The following is a 25,556-nucleotide window of genomic DNA, read 5'->3' on the forward strand; positions in this document are numbered from 1 at the left end:
CAGTCAACTTTTCCATTACAAGGTTGTCGTAATGTTGCTTGTCCATAATTACGATCATGTTACCTTTATCCGCTTTTAAGTAGTATACCGGCTTCTTCTTCAGTTCTCGTACGATCTTGATTTCACGCTGGTTAGCAGACTTCCCAATCCTGTTTTGGTGAGCCATGGCTTTTGACATTTCATGCCGGATTTTCTCCTTTGCTTCATTGCCCATGAACTTTATAGCTCCTTCTACATCTACTACAACGTGCTCAACTGGCAGGTCGGTTTTTACAGCGTAGTTCCAACCCTTGTTTAGGAGATCCATTTCCTCCTTGCTGAAACTAGTAGAGGATTTGTTAATAACTTGAATAGGAATAGTACTTACCGTTGGTTTTTCATAACTAGTGTGCGGGGAATTATTTATCAACAGCTTGAGCTTTTTCCTTAGCAAAGTCCGCTTGCGTTCCTTTTCACATTCGTAACCCCGTTGAATTTTGAAGAAAGTAGGTTCCGCACAGTTTTCTGTTGCTGCTAATTGCAAGTGCGCATTATATGCCTTCAGTGTGGTAGAGGCTAATTTTGCATGAAGCTTTTTAACACTAGTCCTAATTAAGGTTTCTTCTACTGATCAAGTAAGATTAGAGGGTAAACTTAAACCTGACTTAAGACTAACCACATGGGACTTAGGCGTGATACCATACTTCAAGCATAGTTTGAGAAATTTGATGTCTTCACCGAGTGCAGCCATGCTTTTTTTGAATTTGAGCAAACTATTAAAAACCGCTTGAGGCTTGACAGCCATGTTAATCATAGTGAAATTATGCGGTGTTTCCAACGATTAATTAATTGAAGTAATAAAAACTTGTTGTTTCTTTTTCGTTGGTGTGGGTATTTATTCTTGTAAATACCGATATTTCGGGAACCACTTGTTCCCTTCATCAGTGCTAACAAGTTTGCTCATCTGTAGACATTAAGGTTCTATTTATAGTATTCTAAATCTATACTATACCTTTTTCTTGTGTCTCGGTTCGCTGCAGTGGATGCAAACGGCTTGAATTTTCCTATTTGATCCTTTGCAGTCCATTATCAATTACTGTACCCAAAACATCTAGAACACTTTACGCTAGTGTTGTGTTGTTGCCGTGTTTTTCGTTTATCCCCTGAGACCCGCCAGGCTAGCAATCCAAATAGGACCTGATAACACCAGGGAGGTGTGGCTTATGTTGGCCTTTGTTGCCAGAAACACACTATCCTTTATGGTCAAAAACAGCCAAACACAAATTTATTAAGTTTCATTCTTTCAAGATTGCGGCGGTCTGCACGGGGCACTGGCCCATAGGGGACCATGCCGCTAGGCTCGGCTTACCCTACAACTCGCATTGCCGAAGCTGCGGAGAAGGAAGGGAAACCCTCATGCACTTTCTCTGCGATTGCCCGGCTCTGGCTCGAGTCAGGCTGCGGACACTGGGTAAACCATTCTTTGGGGACCTCAGTGAGATTTCTAGTTACAGGGTCGGAGAGCTGCTTTCCTTCGTGAATGCTACGGGCTGGCTCTGAAGATCCGAGCCAGCTGGACTCCGCTTCCCTGTTCCTATAACAACAGTCACGGTCTTAGGAGTTTGTGGCATCAAAACGGCGCACCAAAGCGCTAATTGGGCTCCTCGGAGCGGCCACTGATACCTACCTACCTACCTTCATTCTTTTTTTTAATTAGCCGACACACTTTAAACACATAAGTGTCAAAGCCTGTCCAGACAGACTGGACACGTGGTGCAAGCTTAACAGGTATTAGTTATTAATGTTTTAGGGTTATAAATGCTTAGTCGTTATTGAGTTGATTATATTTAAGTTGAAAAAATTTGTGCGTGATGTTTACGGAGATAGTAGGAAATGAGGTGCCACGAAGAAACTGAAACTATACGTATTATAATCTGATTCTATTATAGTTTCCTTGAAGAAATATAAAAGGTCATCAATCATGCAAGGATCTCTACTCAAAAAGATTTGTTGACAGTTAAAAAACTTATTATACCATCTACACTGGCTGGGGCATAGTCCTTACACTCGAAGATTATGTGTTCGTTAGTTTCTCTAATCATACAAGTGTTACATTTGTCCGAATCTATGTTTCCAAACCTTTTGAGAAAAACTTTGTTATATGTGTGGTTGGTCTGAAGACGATTCAGTAAGATTCAGCTTCCGGTTGAATTATGGGTAAAACAGCAGGAATGTGATCCTTTGACACATGATATCGCCAAAAAGTCATTCTCCCGCTCTTCATAGGAGTGTTCCTGAATTACTTTCATAACATCTACCGGGGAAGGTTCGACCAAACTTGTGGGACTAGTGCCCCAGAGCTTTATGGGCCTCTACATGGGCGAGTTCACTCAATGGATGTCTCGTGTGCGCCAGACTTAAAAACTTAAAAAGGGGTCAGAAATAAGGGCATGTATTTTGCCCATTACAAGTAAGCCGCTAACCGTTAGGAATTTTAATATATTCCCTACTTTCAAGTCTTAAAACTTTGTACCTGGTACTAAGTATTCTCCCTGGTGTCTCGACCAACTTTGTTAAAGTGCCGGACACTGTCTCAGAACTTGTATAGAGGTTTCGACCTGTAGGCATATCATAGTATCCATAGCTTCCCTAGATGATAGTTTAGTCAGTAGTGACCAGTGAGAATTCCCACTATGATTCGGAGGTTCCTCTTGGTATGGTTTAAACAGTACTTTGTACGTTTGGGTTCGTATACCCAAATAAGGACCCTGGACTGCTCCATTCCTGGTAGGCTCGCCCAATGTAGGTACCTCAGCCGTTCGTCTTCAAATTTTAATATCATAGCAATGAACCCGTTTCCGATTGCACAGAAGGGTTCTGGGCCCTGTAAAGGCGTCGCAATCCCTCATGGCCAGGAACCCAGAGTATCCAGAATTTATTTTGCAGACCGAGCCAATTCAGTCTCTCAAAGCATTCTCATACTAGTTTAGAGTTCACCTGGTTGGCCGTAAGTTCCTTGATCGCCCTTTGGCTGTCAGTGAGAATAGCAATATTCCCCCCTGTAGTTCATTTGGAGATTAAAGGAGGCACATCTGTCTATTGCATATATTTTCACCTGGAATGGCACCTTCATTGATACACACGCAAGCCAGTCATGGATTGATACACACCACTTGCACCATGCACTAGTAAAGCTTAATCCAGTTTGAATTTAATCATATAGGGTATCGTCATATTTGCCCCTACAGATTAAAACAATGTCGTCCGCGAAACCCTGGGCTTGTATTCCGGTATTTGTTGGTTCGTCAATGGCAATACTCCACATGAGCGGTGATAGTACCCCGCCTTGTGGACACTACTCCAGATTGTCCATCTTCATGACAATAGAATTTGTACCAGTCGGTACTTTTATTTGCCTGCTCTCTAGCATTTTGTCCATCCAGAGAACCCAGGTATTTCGCATTCCCTTGCGGATCAGGGCATCTTCTATCTCTGTGTGGTATGTGTTATCGAATGTTCCTTCGATTTCTAAAAATGCACACAGTGCCACTTTTTTTGTTTCTTTGGCATCCCGTAATACATCCGTCAGAGCAGTTTCGGTTAACGGTCCTGCCCGCTAAGCGTTAGAAAGTTAGTTCTAATAAAGCTGTCTATGACTTTCTCCACCGTTTTGAGTACGAACGATGTTTGGCAAATTATTCTGAAAGATTTAAGATGAAAAGGATCCTTTTTACCTGCTTTCAGAATAAAGACCATTTTCGCTGGCCTGCACACCCTTGCTATGTACCCCAGGGCTATGCTGCCCCTTACTACCCTTAGAAGAGACTCTAAGATGATTTCTAGGCTGGGAAGATTCCATCTACTCCGGTTGATTTCAGTGGTTTGAAAGTTCCCACTGCCCACCTTAATTCCGAGCATACCTCTTTTGCTAGTTTCTAGTTCGTTTTTCTTCCCCTTTTATATGTTGTTGGGGGGGGGGGGGGGGGGAAAGAACCCAAGGAAATGGGTTCTGAGAAGCAGGTATACTCTGTCCTCCTCATTCTCGGTAAAAAGATATTGCCCCGTCTTTGGCTACAGCTTTGCATAGCCTGGTTGCTTCTGTGGTTCGTACGAACCTCTTTTGCTAGTTTCTAGTTCGTTTTTCTTCCCCTTTTATATGTTGTTGGGGGGGGGGGGGGGGGGGGAAAGAACCCAAGGAAATGGGTTCTGAGAAGCAGGTATACTCTGTCCTCCTCATTCTCGGTAAAAAGATATTGCCCCGTCTTTGGCTACAGCTTTGCATAGCCTGGTTGCTTCTGTGGTTCGTACGATCCTTTCATAGAATTCCCTGAATCTGTTCCGTTTTGCTTCCCTGATTGTCTTGCTATACATAGTCAATGCATTTCAGTAGCTGGGTACCCTTGATGGCTTAACTATCTTACCCCGACAACTGGCCAATCAATGGCGACTTTCTTTTCCACCACTGTTTCTAGTTCCAGTTCGCTCCTGATGTCACCGCCCCCTTCAAGGTGAGCCATGTTATTGCTCAGGTGCGTTGCATTGGATTCCCAATCCGTTCTCCTGGAATTCCTTATTATTATTTTTATTTTGGAGTTGCCCTCAATATTGAATCTGATTATTCTGTGATCAGACATAAAGGGCTCATTCGACATCTTCCAATTCCCGACCAGCCCGTCTATCAAAGTATTCCCTAGAGTTATGTCTAGTACCTCTTGTCCAGTGGTGATCGCGAGTGTTTGAGTGCTCCCTATGTTATATATCTCTAATTTATTGCTAAGAATAAATTCAAGAAGGTACTCACTTTTTCGATCTCCAAACTTGGTGATGGGCGTTGGCATCGCAGCCGAGGAGAACAGTTTACCAGTCCAGCGACTAATTCCGGTGGGATCCAGATGTCGTCTCCTGGGAAATAACTCGATACCATGGCTGCCTCTCGAGTCTACCAGTATGTGACCTGATGGAAAGCGTATCTCGGTAAGCACAAGCTTCGCAGTCCATCCCTGACACGTCTGCCTGACGACAAGATTTCCCATAGTTTCTGGCTCTTCAGTGAGTATTTGCTCGGGAAACGTTTTTGGCAATATGGGTAGTCACATGCCCCTGGCCACACTAGCATAGCTTCCTGATTCCTGTCTTTATTCCTGATCTACCCAGGTTCTCTCCCCTCTTAGGTTCAGGTGGGGATTTTTTAGGGGCATTCCCTTCATCCGGGCTAATCTCAGCTGCTCCCTGCTTTTTTTGCTCCAATAAAGATAACTTAGGTCGGGCCCGAGCCTTCTTAAGGGCCTCTTCTGGTTTCATGCCTTCCTTCAGATAATGCAGGTACCATTTAGCACCTGCGTTACTGAGGCCTGTCTCCTTCCTGACGTTTGACATATTGATCTCAGACGTGTTTGACCTAATAAGAAATGTTGCTAATTTTCTTCTGCATTAGCCTATGATTATTGAACGAAGCTATATAAGCTAAGCGCTGAATCTGTTAAGATATGTTTATCCAGCACCATTAAAATTGCGTGCACATTCACTACTTCACTACTTGCTCCTGCAATTAATCTCTATATCCTGCAAGCGATTATTTATAGTTGTGCAATATAAAGATACTTCTTGACGTGCACTCAAACCGCAAACGTGTTCTCATCTTACGACAGTAAGTTTGTATGGTGGTTGCTCGCTACTTCCATATGTGCGTTACATGACCGCATTGTGCAGAACTTACTTTATGTTTCTTTGAAGCGTCATATGTATGAGAAGTTGTAATATATTCATTTTATTTATCAAAATAAGTTGTTGTTGGTTACCTTTTACTTTGCAAAATAGACATCTCTGTTAACACTTTGTTGGCGGATAATTACCGAGCTATGACTTGTTTCAGAGAAAGTTATTTTTACAAACAGGACTAAATATGAAGAGCTAATCGTTCTAGTTATCATTCTGATAGAAAATCCTAATGTTTTGCCGATCAAATCGCGCTAACAAGGAATATTCCAAGTGCAATCTGCAGACCTATTGGCACTGGGATTTACTCCTGCGCAAAAGAAACACGATTGCATGCTACATGGGCAGATTACTCATCAACATTGTTTTTTTGGGCAAGAACCAAAAGTAGTCAGAAGTCAAACAAACTAAATTGATTTGTTGATTTTGCAATGCGCTCCATATGTTTTTATGAGTCTCTTCTGTCGATTTAACGCTCATGCCATGTTTACTTCGACGAGAGATAATTTAATCCCCAATTACCAGATACAGATAACAGCAACACCTGGATTTTTTCGCATTTTGCTGTTTCCATGGTCAAATGTATGGTTTAGTTACTTTTTAAAAGTTGTAGTTTAAAGAACTTTCTTCGAAAGAATCTCCATGAATGAATTAAATTGAGTGCGCCCTCTTCGCTTTTCTCTTTTACTCCCTTCTGAATTTTGCGTAATGGCAAATTCAAATTTAATGTGCATGAGTGGATTATAAATTAAACAGTTGCTATCATCGTCTGATTCAGGAGAATGAACATGGTTTTTTACTGCAGTCGGTTCGATGACTCTTCTTGTTCTTCAATTTAGTTGTCTCTTTGTGAATCTGACTTCCATCGCTGGAATAATTTATCATGCGAATTGCGACATCCGTTTTCCCTGTCATTTAGCAAAGAGGATGTTATTGTCTAGACGATCACACAATACTATTTATTGAAGACAATATTTTACTGAGCACCAAAATAGGTGAAAGTTAAATTGAATCCTTACACCAACTACTTATTTTACCTTTAATGAAATGAAAATTAATTACATATATTTCTCGATTTTACAGTGAGTGCTAAAGCTCCTAATTTAAAAATGTTCCGGTCTAGGCCTGCCTTAATAAGGAACTCCAGACATCCCGGTTTTGCGCCGAGGTCCACCAATTCGATATCCCTAAAAGCAGTCTGGCGTCCTGACCTACGCCATCGCTCCATCCTAGGCAGGGTCTGCCTCGTCTTCTTTTTCCTACCATAGATATTGCCCTTATAGACTTTCCGAGCTGGATAATCCACATCCATACGGATTAAGTGACCCGCCCACCGCAACCTATTAAGCCGGATTTTATCCACAACCGGACGGTCATGGTATCGCTCATAGATTTCGTCATTGTGTAGGCTACGGAATCGTCCATCCTCATGTAGGGAGCCAAAAATTCTTCGGAGGATTCTTCTCTCGAACGCGGCCAAGAGTTCGCAATTTTTCTTGTTAAGAACCCAAGTTTCCGAGGAATACATGAGGACTGGCAAGATCATAGTCTTGTACAGTAAGAGCTTTGACCCTATGGTGAGACGTTTCGAGCGGAACAGTCTTTGTAAGCTGAAATAGGCTCTGTTTTCATTTCATCATCGTAACTGTTATCGGTTGTGATTTTCGACCCTAGATAGGAGAAATTGTCAACGGTCTCAAAGTTGTATTCTCATATCCTTATTCTTCTTCGTGTTTGACCAGTGCGGTTTGATGTTGTTGGTTGATTCGTCTTCGGTGCTGACGTTGCCACCATATATTTTGTCTTGCCTTCATTGATGTGTAGCCCAAGATCTCGCGCCGTCTGCTCGATCTGGATGAAGGCTGTTTGTACATCTCGGGTGGTTCTTCCCATGATGTCGATATCGTCAGCATAAGCCAGTAGTTGGGTGGACTTGAAGAGAATCGTACCTCTTGTATTTACCTCAGCATCACGGATCACTTTCTCGAGGGCCAGGTTAAAGAGGACGCATGATAGCGCATCCCCTTGTCGTAGACCGTTGTTGATGTCGAATGTTCTTGACAGTGATCCTGCTGCTTTTATCTGGCCTCGCACATTGGTCAGGGTCAGCCTAGTCAGTCTTATTAATTTCGTCGGGATACCGAACTCTCTCATGACCGTGTACAGTTTTACCCTGGCCAGGCTATCATAGGCGGCTTTAAAGTCGATGAACAGATGGTGCAACTGTTGCCCATATTCCAACAGTTTTTCCATCGCTTGCCGCAGAGAGAAAATCTGATCTGTTGCTGATTTGCCTGGAGTGAAGCTTCTTTGGTATGGGCCAATGATGTTCTGGGCGTATGGGGCTATCCGGCCTAGTAAGATAGTGGAGAATATCTTATAGATGGTACTCAGCAACGTGATACCTCTATAATTTCTGCACTGTGTGATATCTCCTTTTTTATGTATGAGACAGATAATGCCTCGTTGCCAATCGTCAGGCATTGATTCGCTGTCCCATACCTTGAGCACAAGTTGATGAATCACTTGGTGTAACTGGTCGCCTCCATATTTAACAAATTCGGGTGTAATTCCATCGACTCTTGGCGGCTTATGATTTCTTAGCCGATGAATTCCACGGACTGTTTCTCCTAAACTTGGTGGTGGCAGTATTTGTCCGTCGTCTTCAGTTGGCGGGACCTCCAACTCGCCGATGTTCTGGTTGTTCAGTAGCTCATCAAAGTACTCAACCCATCGCTCCAATATGCCCATTCTGTCGGAAATCAGATTTCCCTCTTTGTCTCGACAGGATGAGCATCGAGGTGTATAAGGCTTCACCCTGCTGATTTGTTGGTAAAACTTACGCGCCTGGTGCGGTTGCTCTCTGTACTTTTCTAGTTCACAGACTTGTTAGTTCTTCCAGGCTTCCTTTTTCCGTCTGTGAAGTCGCTTCTCCGCTTGACGAAGTTCGTGATAAGTCTCTGCGCGTGCCCGCGTTCTTTGAGAATGCAACATTACTTGGTATGCAGCATTCTTCCGTTCCGTTGCTAGCTTACATTCATCGTCAAACCAGCCGTTCCGACTCCTTTTGCGGCTGGGGCCAAGTATGTTTGTGGCCGTATCCATGATAACGTTCTTCAGGTGATTGTGAAGATCGTTTGTTGATGCTTCATCTCCAGGTCCTCTGTTGACTGCAGTTATTGCGGCTTCCATTTCCTTCTTATATGTGTCACGGAGGGTTGTGTTATGGATGGCTTCAGTGTTCACTCTCACCTGATTGTCAGAGGGGATTCTAGATGGTATTGTTATTCGAGCTCGGAGCACCATGCCAACGAGATAGTGATCCGAGTCTATATTGGCCCCCCTATATATTCTGACATTCATCAAGGCTGAGAGGTGGCGGCGTTCGATCAACACGTGGTCAATTTGGTTGAAAGTGGTCCCGTCTGGAGAGGCCCACGTATGTTTGTGGAACGCTTTCCGCGCAAACCAGGTACTTCCAACAACCATTTCGTGTGACCCTGCTAATTGAATAACCCGCAGTCCGTTATCATTTGTTTTTTCGTGTAAGCTATGGGAGCCAACGTATCGCCTGAATATAGGCTCCTTCCCTACTTGACTGTTAAAATCCTCAAGTATGATTTTGATATCATATCTGGGACAGGCTTCGAGGGTTCGTTCTACTGCCTCGTAGAAGGTATCCTTCTCCGACTCTGCAGTCTCCTTTGTAAGGGCGTGAACGTTAATGAGGCTTATATTTCTAAACTTGCCTCGCAAGCTCAGAGTGCATAGCCTTTCGCTTATGTTTTCAAAGCCGATAACAACAGGTTTCACTTGTTGGCTGACTAAGAAACCTACTCCGAGCACATGGTTTACTGGATGACCGCTATAATATATGGTGTAGTGGCACTTCTCCAGGAAACCGGTCCCTGTCCATCGCATCTCTTGCAACGCTGTTATATCAGCCCTATATTGGGACAGGGTATCGGCTAGCTGCCCATCAGCTTCATCTCTGTACAGGGAGCGCACGTTCCATGAGAAAATGTGCAAATCGTTGATCCGTTGTCGTTGCCGGGTCCGTCGTTTTAAAGTCCATCCTGTCCGAGGCTCCTTTCATGGCTCCGTAACTTCGGTTTTCCATGTAGGGTTGTCAGCCCTACCCAACCCCCAACCTGGAGGACCAGTTGGTAGAGTTTGTCCCGTTTTTAGGCGCGGGAGACTCGCCTTCATCCTTCTCCGTCTGCAGCTTTTCGTCAAGAAAGAGCTCCCAGCGGTGACCACGTGGAGGTGGAGATAGGGTTTGGTAGTAGAGCTGTTGGTGTTGGTTCAGCAGGCATTTCCCAGGTTTTATGCTCCATCGTGGGTACCAATCCACGTTTCGCCCTGGGACCTATACTACCCTTTGACCAACATAATATGCATAATATGTCAATATAAAAATTTATATGAGAAACAGCGTGGATTTTAATGCAGCAAAAGTAAAATGAAATATCTTGATTGCTTAACCAATTTAAAATGCCGGAAGTGATTTCTGGCCGTCGCGGGCGCTTAGTTGCATAGATCCTTATACGAAGCGAGCCTCGACAACGTTCATAGTTCATCCTTATTTGATTAAGCTGACAATAGAGACTTTTTGGTAGACCAAATGCTGGAACATGCGCTTGGAAAAACACCAGACCGATTTCCATTCATTGTTTATATCTAGGCTGGCAATTTATAATTCAAAAGCGTTCCTTAACGGGGGCATACATTAGTGTCGACGGTAGGAACTGTGTATATTATTGAATTGGTGAATAAACAAATCTCCAGTTGTAATAGTTTTCCTATACGGCTGAACCAGTGCTTCTGAGCGTGCCACAGGGGGAAGGGCTATGTTACATAAAATGAGTACCCTCAGAGTAGGATTGGATTGAATAGTTCCCGAAATCAGCTTCATTGTTATTCATTTGAACCCTTACTGCTTCTGGGTATGTAAATTATTCAGTCAATTCAGGCAACGTATTCCATTATTGGACAAACTAGGCCTCAGATCGAAGTATGCAAGGGCCTAACGGTACGGGAATTTTACTCTTATTTATTTTTAATTCAACTTCTTTTCTGTCTTGTTAAGCATTATCGGGATATTTATATCATCTGCATAGGCTTATATTCGAGGTGATTACTATACCAATACTCCGATTAAGTCTGCAGACATCTCTTAGATTACCGTTTCACGATCATTGGACCCAATTTCGAGGTGACCTTGCGACGTTGAGATCTCCACCATTCTCATCCTCAGATGGCTCGGTATGTTTAAGGACGACAACTGGCAGCTTTATGGATTCATAGACGCTTCGCAACGAGCTTATGCTGCTTATCTTCGCTGTCGTTCCTGGATATGCATCTACGCCGTTAATAGCAAAAACGAAGGTTGCTCCAACAAAGGTTTAATCCTTACCTCGATTGGAACTTTGCTTAGCGAATCTTCTTACTCGTTTCGTTTTGCATATCCTCGATGCAGGGCAGCGATCACCGAAGGCGACTCACGTGTGGTGAGACTCCCAAACCGAGCTGGAGTGGCTCAAAGGCCATCCGTCTAATGGAAAAACGTTATTGCCTGTCGCACAAGTGAAATAATCACCCGGCTTCCTACGGCTACTTGGAAGCATGTATGATCAGACGACAATGTCGCAAATTGTGCCTGAGCCCTGCTAACCTCGCTTCCCATCGCCTTTGGTGGCGTGAAACAGATTGGTTGACGAAATCAGAAACCGATTGACGGAGGACGTGCACTCCCTTGCTTTCTTGGAAGAGAGAACAAAAACGAACCCTCAACGCCGTCTACCTGCAATTGCTTGCGGTTTTCAAAATTTGAAAAATCATGCGGATTTTGATCTATTGCTCCTGTTGGAGACTTCGCATTGTTGAAAAACCAACGCGTAGTTTCTCATTGAGCAGAGAACGGAACCTTGCTCGTGTATTTTGTTCCAGAGCTGTTCAACTTTCAAGGTATTTCAAGGACGAGCATGTGCGGCCCATCGCTTGCGAGACAGTATCAAAACGTAGCCCATTGGTCAGACTCAGCCCTTTCATTTGTCAGTAAGGACTGATTCGAGTAGGTAGATGCCTACTCTACTCATCGCTTCCATTCAACGAGAAACACCCCATCATGCTTCCAGCCGGGTGCACCACCATCAGACATTTCATCGAGTACGCACACCAACTGACATTGCATGGCGGCGTTTAACTCATGCTATCGCATCTCTACCACCCGTTCTGGATAACGAGTTGTTCAACAGTCGCTACCGGAGTACTTCGTCGGTGGGTTCGCTACACTCCATTCGGCGGGAGAAGGCCTGTGCAGCAAACGGGCCCATTACCCTTCGAGTGCGTCCTTCAATAAGAGTCTTCACCATCACAGGCTTGGATTACGCTGGAGCAATGTCCGTGCGATACGCCAGAGGGCGAGGATATAAAACCACGAAAGGCTACATAGCTATTTTTACCTGTTTTTTTAATTCGAGCAGTGCACATCGAAATTGTATCCGACCTTTCTCCAATGCATTTCTTGCATGTTAATCCCGATTCTGCGCTTGCTGAGGAGTCTGTGAGAAGCTCTACTCCGACAACTACTACTACCTCCGACAACGATTTACAAGCTCTTTTCCTCAAGTAGTCTCCCTTCATGGACAGCGAGAGTAGTTATTCATACCACCTTGCACTTCACACTTTGGCAGCCTCTGAGAAGCAGCGGTACGAAGCTTCAAGCACCACTTTCGCAAAACTATCTAAGATCTCACTCTTACTTTTGAAGAGCTGTCAACGCTGGCTGCAAAAATCGAAGCATGTTTCAATTCGAGGCCCATTTGCCCAATTAGATCAAATGCCAACGATGTTGCCGATGTTGACCAGCGAATGTCCATCAACCAATCGATGGAGGCTACTCAGCAACCTGTGTAACTCCCTCTGGGCTCGCTAGAAGAAGGAGGTTATACATCACCTGCAACGCCGCAATAAATGACTGAATCCGTAACCCAACTTACAAGAAGGAGGTAGCGTCTTGTTGAAAGACGAGCTCTCCATTTATTCTGGTCATTCCTTTGATTCACGACTTCTATTCACTAAAACCACCTCCTTCTTCTTCCACTCTCCCCACGGGACTGCTATAAGCATTGCATCGTGGGGCTGGATCAGTTCTTAACTGCGGCGCATTATTGTTCGCTCCCTTTCTTGCTTTCTTCGCAGTCCTTCATGCTTTAGCTGTTCATAAATCATTTTCAGCTCAATTACGACTTGATTCCAAGCCTCCGTTGATTCCAACATAAACTCCACTATATTTCCAGGTGTTAAGCGCCTGTCTGCGATCGCCTCCAGCCTAGTTCGGTGTGCTGCAAACCTTGGGCACTCAAACACAACATGCTCCGCATTCTCAGCCACGTTACCACATCTTGTGGAATGTGTGGAATGATACGGTGGGTCCAACGGCCAGTTTGTGCCTCGTTCCATCTCTTTTGCCATTTTGCGATGGATTCCCGCCATGCTAGTTGCCGTCGAAGTACAATAGACTCACTGATTGCATACATATTGTCGTAGAGACGCCGACCTTCATCCGCCAAGATGTCTATGGGGATTGTCCCTGCCAGTACATATGCTGCGTCTCCTGATGTCGTTCGATAAGCACTGCATACCCGGAGTGCACTTAGTCGATACGCCATTCCTAGTTTTCCGCAGTTTGATTTGTTTTCCAGAACGGTTGCCCAAACTGGAGCTGCGTAGAGTACACGGAACTAACTACCCTTGAAATAAGACGACGTCGACTTTGTCTTGGTCTACCAATGTTCGGTAGTATCCTCGAGATCGTTACAGCGATGGGAGACGCTTTAGTTACAGCGCACTCAATGTGTTTTTTAAAGTTGAGTCTTTTGTCAATCATTACTCCCAAATATTTAAGCGACTCTTGGGAGTAAATTGTTTTTTCACCAACTTTAATTTTCACGGTCGTGTCTTTCCTTCTTTTGCTGATTAGCACTAGTTCCGTTTTATGTTCAGCAAGTGATAGACCGGACTTTTTCAACCAGGAATTGATCTCCCATATCGCTTCATTTGCATAGATTTCGATCTCGTCTAAGCGTTTTGCCACTATTGTTACCCCGATATCGTCCGCAAAGCCAATAGTTGTCACGCCGTTAGGAAAGCGTAGCGTCAGCACTCCGTTGTACATAATTAACCACAGTAAGGGACCTAAGACAGACCCCTGTGGTACGCCGCACGTCATTGGGAATAATTTCTCTCCATCGTCCGAGTCGCAATATAATCTTCTTCCAAGAAGAAATGCAACAACAATGCGTACAATGTACTTTGGAACTTTTAGTTTGGTTAGAGCCTCTACGATTTTCGTCCACTTTGCAGTGTTGAATGCATTTTTTACGTCGAGGGTCACCACTGCGCAGCATTTGTCATCTTGTATTGCAGCGCGAGCCAGGCCAGTCACCATGCTGATTGCATCGATGGTTGATCTCCCCTTACGAAACCCGAATTGCTTGTCGGATAGGCCTCCTTCCTTTTCCGCAACAGCGAGCAGCCTGTTGTATAATACTCGTTCAAATAGTTTACCAATGGTATTGACCAAACATATCGGTCGATATGAGGAGGGGTCCTGGCTTCTGAATAAGTATCAACTTTTGCAGCTTCCATTGCTCGGGGAATTCTCCTTCTCTAACGCATGCCGTAAAAACTTTGGCAAACATACCTGGTGCTGACCTGGTTGCCACTTTCAGGGCGATATTCGGGATTCCATCTGGCCCTGGGGTCTTATTTTCAGCGAATTTCCTTGCTGCATCAAAAATTTCCTCTTCTACCACTTCAGGAATTTCCTCGGGGTTTACATGTACTTTAGGCAGATTTGTGTAGTTCACATCCTCTGGGAAGAGAGTGTCCACTATGTTTTGTAGTAATTTTGGACAGGTAATCGGTGAGGAGCGCTTGCCTTTCAGGGATGACATTACAGACCTGTAGGCGCCACCCCATGGATCAGAATCAGCTTCGGTACACATCCGCTTGAAATGTTCGGATTTGCTCTTCGTGATAGCTACTTGCAATTTTTTTCTCGCGTTCTTGTATTGCATGTGTAGCTCAACGAATTCAGGTTGATTTCTTCTGCGCTGGGAGCATCTCCTAGCTCTGAGGCAGTTTTTCCGACATTCCTCAATTTCTGAATTCCACCAGAAATTGGGATTTCGTCTTCGGAAAGCGCTACGTCGTGGCACAGAGGCATCGCATGCCCGCTGCAATTTTTCCGCGGCCTGTAAAGCTTTTTCTTGTGCGCTTCCCGATACTAATGTGTCATCTAGAAATACCTCCTTGAACATTTCTTCATCGAATTTGTTAGTTACCCAGCTCATCGTTATTCTTTTTGGTGGCTTCATATATTATAATTCCTACGCGAGGTTTGGAAGACAATAGCCTGATGATCGCTGTGTGTGTACTCTTCGCTAACATGCCACTGCAAGTCTTTGATAAGGGTGTCACTGATGAAAGTGAGGTCTACTACCGATTGTAATTCTCCCCTCCGGTATGTGTTGGCTCCCCCAGAGTTCGCAAGTACGACATTTAGACGCGAGAATACCTCTAGCAGTATTTGCCCCCTTGCATTTGTTTTTCTGCTTCCCCATCCTTCTGCCCATGAGTTGAAATCACCGGCAATTATTTTGGGATTATAGCGCCTGACATCAAAAGATAGTTTCTCAAGCAATAAAGTGAATTCCTCCAGCGTGAGGCTCGGGGCTGCGTAACAACTATAGATGTATATACCTCCTATTTTGGCACGTGTAAATCCGTTCTCTGGATGTTTTTTTACATCTTCTATAGCACGACTTCCGCAGCTCCATATCGCGGCTTTGCTGTTTTTGTCAGCTACCCATACTCTGCTATGAAGATTTTCATATTGTTCGCATACAATAGCTACGTCGACATTATTATCAAACACGCTCTGGGAGAGCAGGTCTTGGGCCGCTCGACAGTGGTTCAGATTTAGTTGCATACACTTCATTTGTGCTTATTTATGAACGCCTTTCTGAATACTGGGCAATTACTGCTTCCTGCAATGTGAGCACTGTCGCTATTTTCCATTTCGACACAGAACACGCATTTGGGCTTTCCGTTGCAATCCCTCGCAAAATGGCCTTGCTCCCCGCACTTGCGGCGCAGACTAGATCTGTCTTCTGAGTTGGTTCAGGCTTTCGCAATGTGGCCGAATTGCCAGCACTTAAAACATTTATGCACCTGACTTTGCTCTCGTATCCGGCAAACCACCCATCCAATACGAACTTTACCTGCTGCTATCGCCTTTTTTGCTGCTTCGACAGGAAGACTTATCGACGCTATCTGTGTATCCCCGTACGCCTGCCTAAGTCGTAACACGTTGGCCTCACTAACTGACTGTAGTCCTAATTGAGATTGCAAGGCTTCACAGATTTCCGACTTCGTGGCGATTTCATCCAAGTCCTTACATTCTATCACCACTGAATCTCTGCTCATTTTGATTGCCGCAGCCTCATCTAGTGCCACTTCGATTTTTTTTCGTAGGTGTTCGCCTACATCTTCACCCGCTTTAAGCTCCAGCAACAGATCACCTTTCTGCGTACGTCTGTCTGTCTGTCTGTCCGTCACATGCATTTTTCTCGGAGACGGTTATAGCGATTGACACCAAATTTGGTAGAAAGGTGGGAACTGCGAACGCTCACGCATATAGTGAATTACATCCTTTTACATCGAATTTAAGGGGGGATCCCCATACATGCAAAAGGGGATGTAACATTTTTTTTCATCAAAAATATAGTCATGTGGGGTATCAAATTAAAGGTCTCGATTAGTAATATTCAAAGCCGGTCTTAGTTTTGACATTCGTTGGAAGGGTGGGGAGCGCGGGGGGTTGAAAGTGATCACTTCTTTAAGGGGGCCATTCTCAGAAACTACCAAACCGAAAAATCTGAAAAAAATCAGGAGGCTGCCACTATATGGTGCCTGGGCTCCGAAATACCTTCCATGCCGATATCTGTTTAAATAAAGTTAATAATAGTATATTACTACAATTTTTTGTAATTGGTTAGAAACTCCTCTTAAGTGCAGTGATATAGGCTATAATATAGAGCATGATCTTACCAAGTTTGGTGGAAATTGCACTATAACTAACAAAGTTATAATACCTCAAATTTGTTGCTTCTTTGAAAATTGAAGACTATGAATGTCAACATCACCCGAAAGTGGATACTCTCACATAATATATGGATATATTACGTGCTACGTACTAAGAATTACATAAAACCTCTCGTACCTGAAGCGTCCAGCTTCCGGTTTCCCGACTTGTTTGATGCTGATTGTGTATACATAGGATATGGTGTTCTAATGTTTTGACATGTTTGGAGGTGGTTTCTCCATTCTGGAGCCTTTCGATATCAATTCTGATAGCGGAGGTAACCAGATATTCTGACTATTTCTATCTGTAATTGATTTCTGATCACTCATTTTATGACGAATGAGTGTAAAAAATCGTTATTTTAAATCTGATCCTAAAGACCTCTTGAGATTCCAGATTTATAAGCATCCATAAAACAGTATAGAAAGGTAGCACATTTGGCTGGTATTAACATATGACAACTCATTAAAGTTTCATCCGTTTCCCTTAATTATAGTCGAATTTGTAAGTTTATATAAATTGAATATGTATGTCAATTGTAAACATATGAATATCGTAAAGTTCTTTTACTACAAAGTGGAAATATTTTCTCTAGTTAAAGGTCTGTACAGATGGTGGTGCGGTAGGTGTTAATTTGCTTTTACAAAAGTATATTATGTTTCGATCAGAATTGAAAATAAATCTTAATTTGTAGAATTATATATTCAATATATAGATTTTTTTATATCCATGTTACTTCACGAATGCTAATTGAGTCCGTATTTTTCAATAGGAAATAACTACAACAATCGAATGGAACAAACTGATACAAAGTCAAATCAGTGGTTTGGAGCTACAGTTACCAGTGCTGGGATCAATGGTCCAATTGTGGTAAGTATCTGATGAAAAGCAAGTTGCAATGAATCTCTCGGCTATAGTATATATGCATATTTATATATAGATATATAGTTGCAATGTGGTAAGTGGTTGTTTCTATTATAGAAGCCTTCGAAAACGGGCTCTTTGGCCCGTATGCTTACATCGTTCCGTTTATTATGAAAAATGTCTATCAAGGTGATGTTTCTCCACAAACTCTTCCTTCAACGCACTCGAGAAATATCAATTTATAAATCCCTAATTACACAATTTAGAACTGCAATCATCTAATTTGATATTTGTCACCAAGCCCCAAATAGTAATGAATAGCAGAAATTAAACGACACATAAATGGGCAACCATTAATTTGCGCTTTCAGCTACTCATTGAGACTTCGTTTCGCAAAAGTAGTTAAACCTGCTCCGTCCATTATCCCTTGAAAGACACCCTCCTAAAGAATTGCGTGAGACCGTGTAAATCTCAGTTTGCTTTTCGCGAACACACCTTCGTTCACCTTAAATCGTTGTCTATAAACCAAACGACTCCCCCAACAATAGTGAACTAACATATTTGGAAGTTGCGCTCTAAATAAGGCCAATTATTGTCTTTGGAGTCATTTCCACTTTGTTTGATTGACCCATTTGCGGTCTGACAATGAATTTACGTTTTTCGTGCCAGCGTTGATAGCTTTACGATTTGAGTTCAGGAAATTGATGTTGCAATTTGACCTCTTCTAGTCACATGATGAGTTGGTGGGTGCGCCTACTACGGAAAAGAAAAAAAAAACTTATTCCTATTTGTTGCAAAGGCTTTATTTCTAATTCCGTTTTAAAACATATTTAAACGTTATGGAGCAACATAATTTATAATTTGAGTTTAGCTATTCACCAGAAACAGGTGGAAATAAGTATATATTTTCGTGGGAAATTAATCAATAGTTTTAGTTTAGTTAACTGGGGGGAGCCGCAGCTCCGAGCACTGAGGCCATTATTAGGCCCATTGTACCATCCCCGTAAGTTGCCTATTCAATGGCTTCCCGCCTACGGTGTTCGCAGGCTTTAGCGAATCTGAGAATATTCTCCAGAGGCAGAGAGTATGCAGATTTTTCATTGAAGAAAACCTTGCCAAGGTGTCTTCGTCTGAGATCTGAGGATGCCGGGCAGCTGCATAAAAAGTGCAGGGGTGTCTCCTCCTCCTCCTCACATTGGCTGCACACAGCCGAAACCACTACCCCTAACTTTTCCATATGGTAGTTTAAGGGGCAGTGTCCCGTCAAAAGCCCTACTAGTGTTTTCATGTCCCTCTTCTTAAGGGACAACAAAAAAGCCGCTCTAGTGGCCCTAGGCACCTTCACAAGGATTTTCGCTTGCCGGCAAGAGTCCAAATTTGTCCACTCGGTTGCGTGAATCCTTGCAATTTCACTCTTCAGAGTAGACTTGACAGTAGATGGTTGGATTCCAAGAGCTGGTTCTGGCCCCACCATTGTGGATCCAGACCCTTGGCGAGCCAGTTTATCAGCCCCCTCATTACCGGCGATGGTAGAGTGCCCCGGCACCCACATCAGGAATGTTTCGTTCAGTCGACCAAGTTTCAGCAGCACCTGATGACAACTCCACACCAACTTGCTTGATATGTTGTTGCCATTTAGTGCTGATAATGCCGCCCGACTGTCGAAACAGATTCGAATGGTGCGACCCCTCCATTTTTGTCGCAGACATTCTTCTGCCGCCAATGAAATGGCATATATCTCCGCCTGGAATATGGTCGTCATTTTTCCGAGGGTCGGGTCAGTTCTATAATCGGATTCTCCGAGAACACGCCTGCACCCGATCCATCCTCCGTGACTGACCCGTCGGTGAAGATTATTAGGTCTGTAATCTGAAAAGACTCATGGCCACTTGTCGACCATTCTTCTCTTTCGGTGATTACGACAGTGTATGTCTTTTCAAAGACGAATCTGGAAACCGTATGATCGGTCGGCATCAGGGCTACCGGATGTTTTTCAAGGAATTTCCAGATAGACGCATGCCCGTTGGATTGGCCGCCTTTCCACGCCCCAATGGTATCGAGCCTATATGCGTCGTTGGCTGCTTTCCGTTTCACCTCCAAGTGAATGGGGGGTAAATTTAGGATAGCTTCAAGTGCCGCACTCGGCGTAGTACTCATTGCTCCAGTAATACTTAGGCAAACAAGTCTCTGAATCTACGTTAGCAGCTTCCTGCTGTTAGCAAAGTTCAGTCTTGGCCACCAGACGATGCATGCATACATCAAAATGGGTTTTATTATGGATGTATACATCCAATATATCCGTTTAGGTGAAAGTCCCCAGGTCTTACCTATTTTCTGGTATTGTTCCTAGATATGATGCTTCCACGTTAACTTGGAGTCGAAATATACTCTTAAGTACTTGACTGTTTGTGCCAGCTGGATTTCCGCCCCTGCTAAGGTGGGTAGCGTATAGCTGCCCCACCTGACCTAGTGAACATAACTAGTCCAGTCTTCCTAGCGTTCGATATGTGGATTTTTCTCCACTCCATCATGTGAAGGATCCAACTGATTAGCAGCGGTTCGATTCCATGCTGTCCCGCCGCATCACAAATTGCCGCAAATGAGGCATAATTGAAGTCACCTTCGATGTCCATGAATGCGCCTAAGGCGTATTCTTTTTCGGACATCGCCTTTTCAATTTTTGCCGTAAGTTTATGGAGTGCTGTCCCCGTGGATTTGCCTTTCTGGCAGGCGTGTTGCCTATGGTGAAGTGGCCATTTAGGAATGTGTGTATCCCTTATGAACTGATCTACTAATCTTTCTAGTCCTTTTAGCAGAAAGGACGTTAGGCTGATCGGTCGATAGCTTTTTGTGTCTGTGTAGGTGGGTTTTCCTGGTTTGGGAATGAACAACACCTTCACATCCCGTCATTTAATTGGAATATAAGCGTAGGCTAGGCATGCACGATATATATTCCGAATGGGTAGACCCAGGGCATCCATTCCTTCTATTACTAGCGCAGAACGAGTTAAATGCCCATTCAACTCGCTCCAGTGATACTACTTTGCATGTCTCTCGGTTGAGGGCTGTATGCACCTGTTGGCCCCGAGATTAGATTTTGGATGCTGCCTGGGAAGTGTACTTCAACCAAATGATTTGCCGTTTCTTCATCGCTTTTTGTGTACTTCCCATTCTGTAAACGTAAATAACTCAGTTTCTGGCTACGTTCTTTGATCAGAATCCGCTTCAGCTTTGAGGTTGCCTCAAGAGAGTTAGTCTCTTCGCAAAAGCGTCTCCAAGATGATCGTTTAGCCGATCTTATGCTCTTCTTTAGAGCCTTCTGTGCCTCTTTATAGCGATTCCAGCTAGTGCTTGATTCACCCTTCAGAGCACGATTAAGGAGCATCCTTGTCGTTCTCCTCTGTTTTGCCAAATCCGAGTTCCACCATGGTGTTTTACCCTTCTTTGGCGTCTTGATTGGACAGCTTTCTTCGAAAGCTTCTCTCATGCTAGTTGTGATCATCTGGGTTGTCTTCTCAATTCCAGCAATGGATTTGATGTGCTTCCCAGGGATCGTGACTCGGGCGTTCAATTCTGTTTGATACATTACCCAATCTGTCTTCCTCGGATTCCGAAATGGAGTGGGTGGAGGTAGATCCATGCCCATAACGAAATCAATGCGTCTGTGATCCGAGAGTGTGATATCGTTTGATACTCTCCACTCTCCGGTCAGAGCTGCGATGTCAGGAGATGCCACCGTGATGTCGATGACCTCTCGCCTGACCACGTTGAAGAAAGTGGGTTCATTACCCACATTTAGAATCTGCAAATCGGTTCCTACTAGATACTCCAGTAGTCTCGATCCTCTTGCATTGATGTTCGAACTTCCCCAGCATATGTGGTGAGCGTTGACATCACATCCTGCTATTACCCCCATGCCTTTACTTTTAGCATATTGGATAGCTCTGATGAATGTTCCACTGGGAACGTCTTCTGCGTCGTAGGGGAAATATGCAGAGCACCACAGTATCTCTTTATCTCCCTATTGACTTTTTATGGTTAGCTTAGCCGATGTGGTGTCGCCATCACATAGGTTGTTAACCAGGTTAGCCTGGAAGTCTTTGGAGACTATCATGCAGGTGCGGGGTCGCTCGCTTCCATTGGCATACAATAGGTCAGCATGTTGGAAGTTTAGGCCCCTGACTACCCCACCAACAACCCACGGTTCTTGTATGAGGTATATAAATGTCTCGCAGCTATTGATCCGACGACTGATAAGTGCAGTCGCCACTTTACAATGCTGCAAATTTACTTGAGATATGTGGCACCTTATTTACGTTTCAGATGAAGATGCCGGGGGCTGCATGTCCCCTTCAATGGTTTTAGGAGCCGACACTTGTAACGTGACGGTCCCCAGCCCATAGTAGAGCCGGCAACCCGATTTTTCCCGAACCTTCTTAACATCAGGTTCGAGAACGCCGATAGTGAGGAAAGTTCCCGGCCTATCGGTTCTCTCTCCTGTTTTGCTGCCTAGCAGCAGCCAGGTGGAAGTGTTAAGGTTGTTCTGTACACCAAGTTGTTCCAGAACCCCGACACCATTTCGCTCTTCTTCTGGAAGCCAGAGAAAGCACTTTTTGAACGATGGAAGCTCAGAGACCCTTTTCAAGGTTAGTCGCGCACCCTCCCACACATCGTTAAGGGAGAAGCAGTACTGCCTGAGCCACTCGTTCGTGTCTTCGTCGGCAAAGTTCAGCCGTAACATTTTACAGTATACACCTACCGACTCAAAGCAAAGCTTAATGCCTTGCGCAGACGCAGCCCTTACAGCTAGGAGGAGTTTCCTACTAAGCTGTTCGCACTGCTCATACAGGACCCATCCATCGGCTTCGATAGCCTTGACTGCAAATGAAGGCCTAGTCGTTGCCGGCCGAGCCCTCTTTGCCGCCTTTTGTGTCGAAGAGTTAGGATCGTCCGAGGACCGCTGCCGCTTCGGTTTCCCCTTAGCCACAGGTGCCCCGAACGCTCCTTTCCCCTCAACCTTGGCACAGCTCTTTGGTTGTGCGTTGCCCGGAGGCGGTTTGCCCGGAGGCGGCCTGCTCGAAGGCGGTTTGCCCGTAGGCGGTTTGCCCGAAGGCGGTTTGCCCGAAGGCGGTTTGCCCGGAGGCTGTTTGCCCGAAGGCAGTTTGCTGTCCGTGGACAGGTGCTTACCGATGAGCAAGACTTTAGCCTCAGCAGGTGGCGCCGATTGGAGCCGGTGGTCAGGAGTACTGACAGAAGGGGCCTGCTTCGGCTCGTCTGTTAAGGACTGGGTCCCAATTGAATTGGTTCACACTTGAATAAGTGGGGAATCTGAATCTAGACTCAGGTTCTCCATCGATGAGCTCAGGGTTGCCCCTTCACTCGGGGTTGGATCGTCACGATCGAAGTTTAATTTTGTTTGCTTAGTAGGTTTATGTTTTTGTTTTTTCATAGTTGGCTGCCATGGCCTCAATTTTTCCGGGGAAAGTAAATCGATCTCGGCAGAGCCCCTTTTTACCGAGACAAGGCTAGTTGAAACTGGGGGTTGCCTGGTACCCAGAGTTCACCGTTTACGGCCACATCTTAACCCCTGTGACCATTCAGCACTCGGCACGGTAGTCATACCTTGGCTTGGGGTTTTGATTACCGCTTGGCTTCAGGTGTCACTTCCCGTTTTCTGGAGGATCTTCCTTACTGAGCTCCCTCACCACGTCAAGGTAGGTAATCGTCGAGGGAGAAATTAATTAATAAATTAAGGAAGAAAGTAAGAAAAAAAGAGTCCTTGGAATTTTCAGACAGAAATCTTGGTATGAACTATGTTTTTGTGTTATTTTTATTAATCAAATTGCCATTTAAATGCATTTCAAATGGTTCCCGAGCTAAGTAAACTATTGTAAAAGTTTAAGGGATTTTCATAAAAGTATAGAAATCGAGGCTATCATTGCCATATTATAAATGATAAATTCTGTTAAGTTATTTTTGGGGCCATTCCAAACAGCAAAACATTCCTTAAAATATATTACGGTGGAAAACAGGGCAGCGAACATATGGTCGACTTTTCTTTTACTGAACACGGAACGGTACTTTAACTGTCCATATACGTTTGAGCCGCCATCAAAACAACTTAAGTTTCCAAGCGAGTGTCCACTTTTAGGATACCTTTGCCATGCAGGTTTGTTTATGTTGCAGCAATCATAGCGCGAGTAGTAGTCAATGTTCGAATAGCGTTATATCTAAGAAAGGGGAGGACACTACATACGGCAACCTGACGACAGGTTGCTGTAAAGCACAGTTTCTCGAGACATCCGTCACGTTTGTTGTTCATCTTTGTTCCCGCCATGGACGAATAGTTTAATAAATGTGTATCGTTCACTGTCCACCATATTACAAACGAATGTATCTCTGCTACTAAAAAGATACACCGTCGATGATGTTCATCCGGGGTAAAGGTGCCCTAACTACAATCCGATTGATCTTTAATTCAAGACATGTTCTTTGCGGAATCTCTTTTCAAGGCAATATCGACGTTTATGGTTTCTGGGATTTGTATGGATTTGTTGCTTTGACCAGTTTTTTTCCTGGAGCGATTTCTTTTCTATCTTGATGACACTCCATCGAAGAATCTACAATTTAAATGATTTTCTTCAAGAAATGAAAGTATGTATGTACAAGCGATTGTTTGTATTGACTGAGAAAATATGAAAAGAGTTTTTGTTTTGGAGGTGAATTTGGAAAAGTTGAAACTAGGGAATCGAGCAGGCGGTTCTGGGACTGGAGGGATAAAAGGATCTGGGGGAACAGATGAGTCCGGAGACGGTTATCTTCAACGATCTCGATCTGCATGGCATTGGTGACAAGAGGATTGGGATGGGTTTGGCACTTGGCCAGGAAGTTGAGGGCAAGACGAGCAAGGAAGGCGTCAATGCGTGGGGTTTGGCAGGATTCATAGAGGATCTGGTTGGAAATGTACTTGGAGCGGTCCTCGTTCTTAAAGATGTTGGCGCAGTGGCGAAGGATCCTGCGCTCTCTGAGGCGCGAGTCGCTCCACTTGGGATGGGGAGCAATCGGACCAGAAAATGAAGCCGAAGATGAGGAGTGGGCGGATAAGCTGTTTATAGCAAAACAGCTTAACATTTTTTGGAGTCGGGATGTTGTATTTAAGGATAGGATACAGGGACCGGAAGGCACCAGTTGCACGGCCTAGTGCCTTCGTTATGTGACGTACGTGGGAGAGGCGGGAGTTCATTGTCACCCCGAGGTAGGTGACTTCTTTAACAGTAGGAATGGGCTGGTCGTGGATTGTGAGTAATAATGATCTGGTGTCACTCCACATCTTCGGTGTCATTCCCATGTCTCCATGGAGGACAATGGTCTCACACTTGTCGGGATTTAGGGAAAGTTTCCAACGGGTAAAATAGTGGTAAAGTTCGTCCAAATAAGCATTCAGACGCGCTTCACCACGGGCGATGTCTTTGGTGGCCGTATAGATGATTAGGCCATCCGCATATTGGAGGATCTGGATGGGACACGGGTGTGGAGGTGGTTTTGGGATGTCTGCGGTGAACAGAGAGAAAAGGGTTGCAGACAAGACTGAACCCTGGGGAATGCCGGCGGGGCAAGTATAGGACGAGAAAAGGTGTTGGTGGATGCTCACTAAGGATTTCCACCCATCTAGAAAGCTAAGTATTAGCTTACAGAGGTGCGGATGGAAATAGTCCGTATTGCCATACGGAGTCGAAAACTTTCCTTAGGTCAAGGAGACAGGCTATGGTGGGTGTCCTCCGATTGATAGCCAGGAGGATATCAGTCTTGAGGACAAGTAGCGCGTGCTCAACCGAGTGTTTAGTTC

General features: G+C 44.4%; 1 protein-coding gene across 4 annotated transcripts in view; it reads left to right on the forward strand.

Annotated features, from left to right (window-relative positions):
- The window catches only part of LOC119656576 (integrin alpha-PS2), a 131,185-nt gene that overhangs the window by 68,917 nt on the left and 36,712 nt on the right, over window positions 1-25,556 (forward strand). For all 4 annotated transcript variants that reach the window (XM_038062963.1, XM_038062964.1, XM_038062962.1 and 1 more), the window contains exon 4: window positions 17,619-17,716. In XM_038062963.1, coding sequence (XP_037918891.1) covers window positions 17,619-17,716 — 98 coding nt within the window. The remainder of the gene's footprint in view (window positions 1-17,618; window positions 17,717-25,556) is intronic.

This window comes from Hermetia illucens, chromosome 5, assembly GCF_905115235.1.
Source record: "Hermetia illucens chromosome 5, iHerIll2.2.curated.20191125, whole genome shotgun sequence".
Classification (NCBI taxonomy): Eukaryota; Metazoa; Arthropoda; class Insecta; order Diptera; family Stratiomyidae; genus Hermetia; species Hermetia illucens.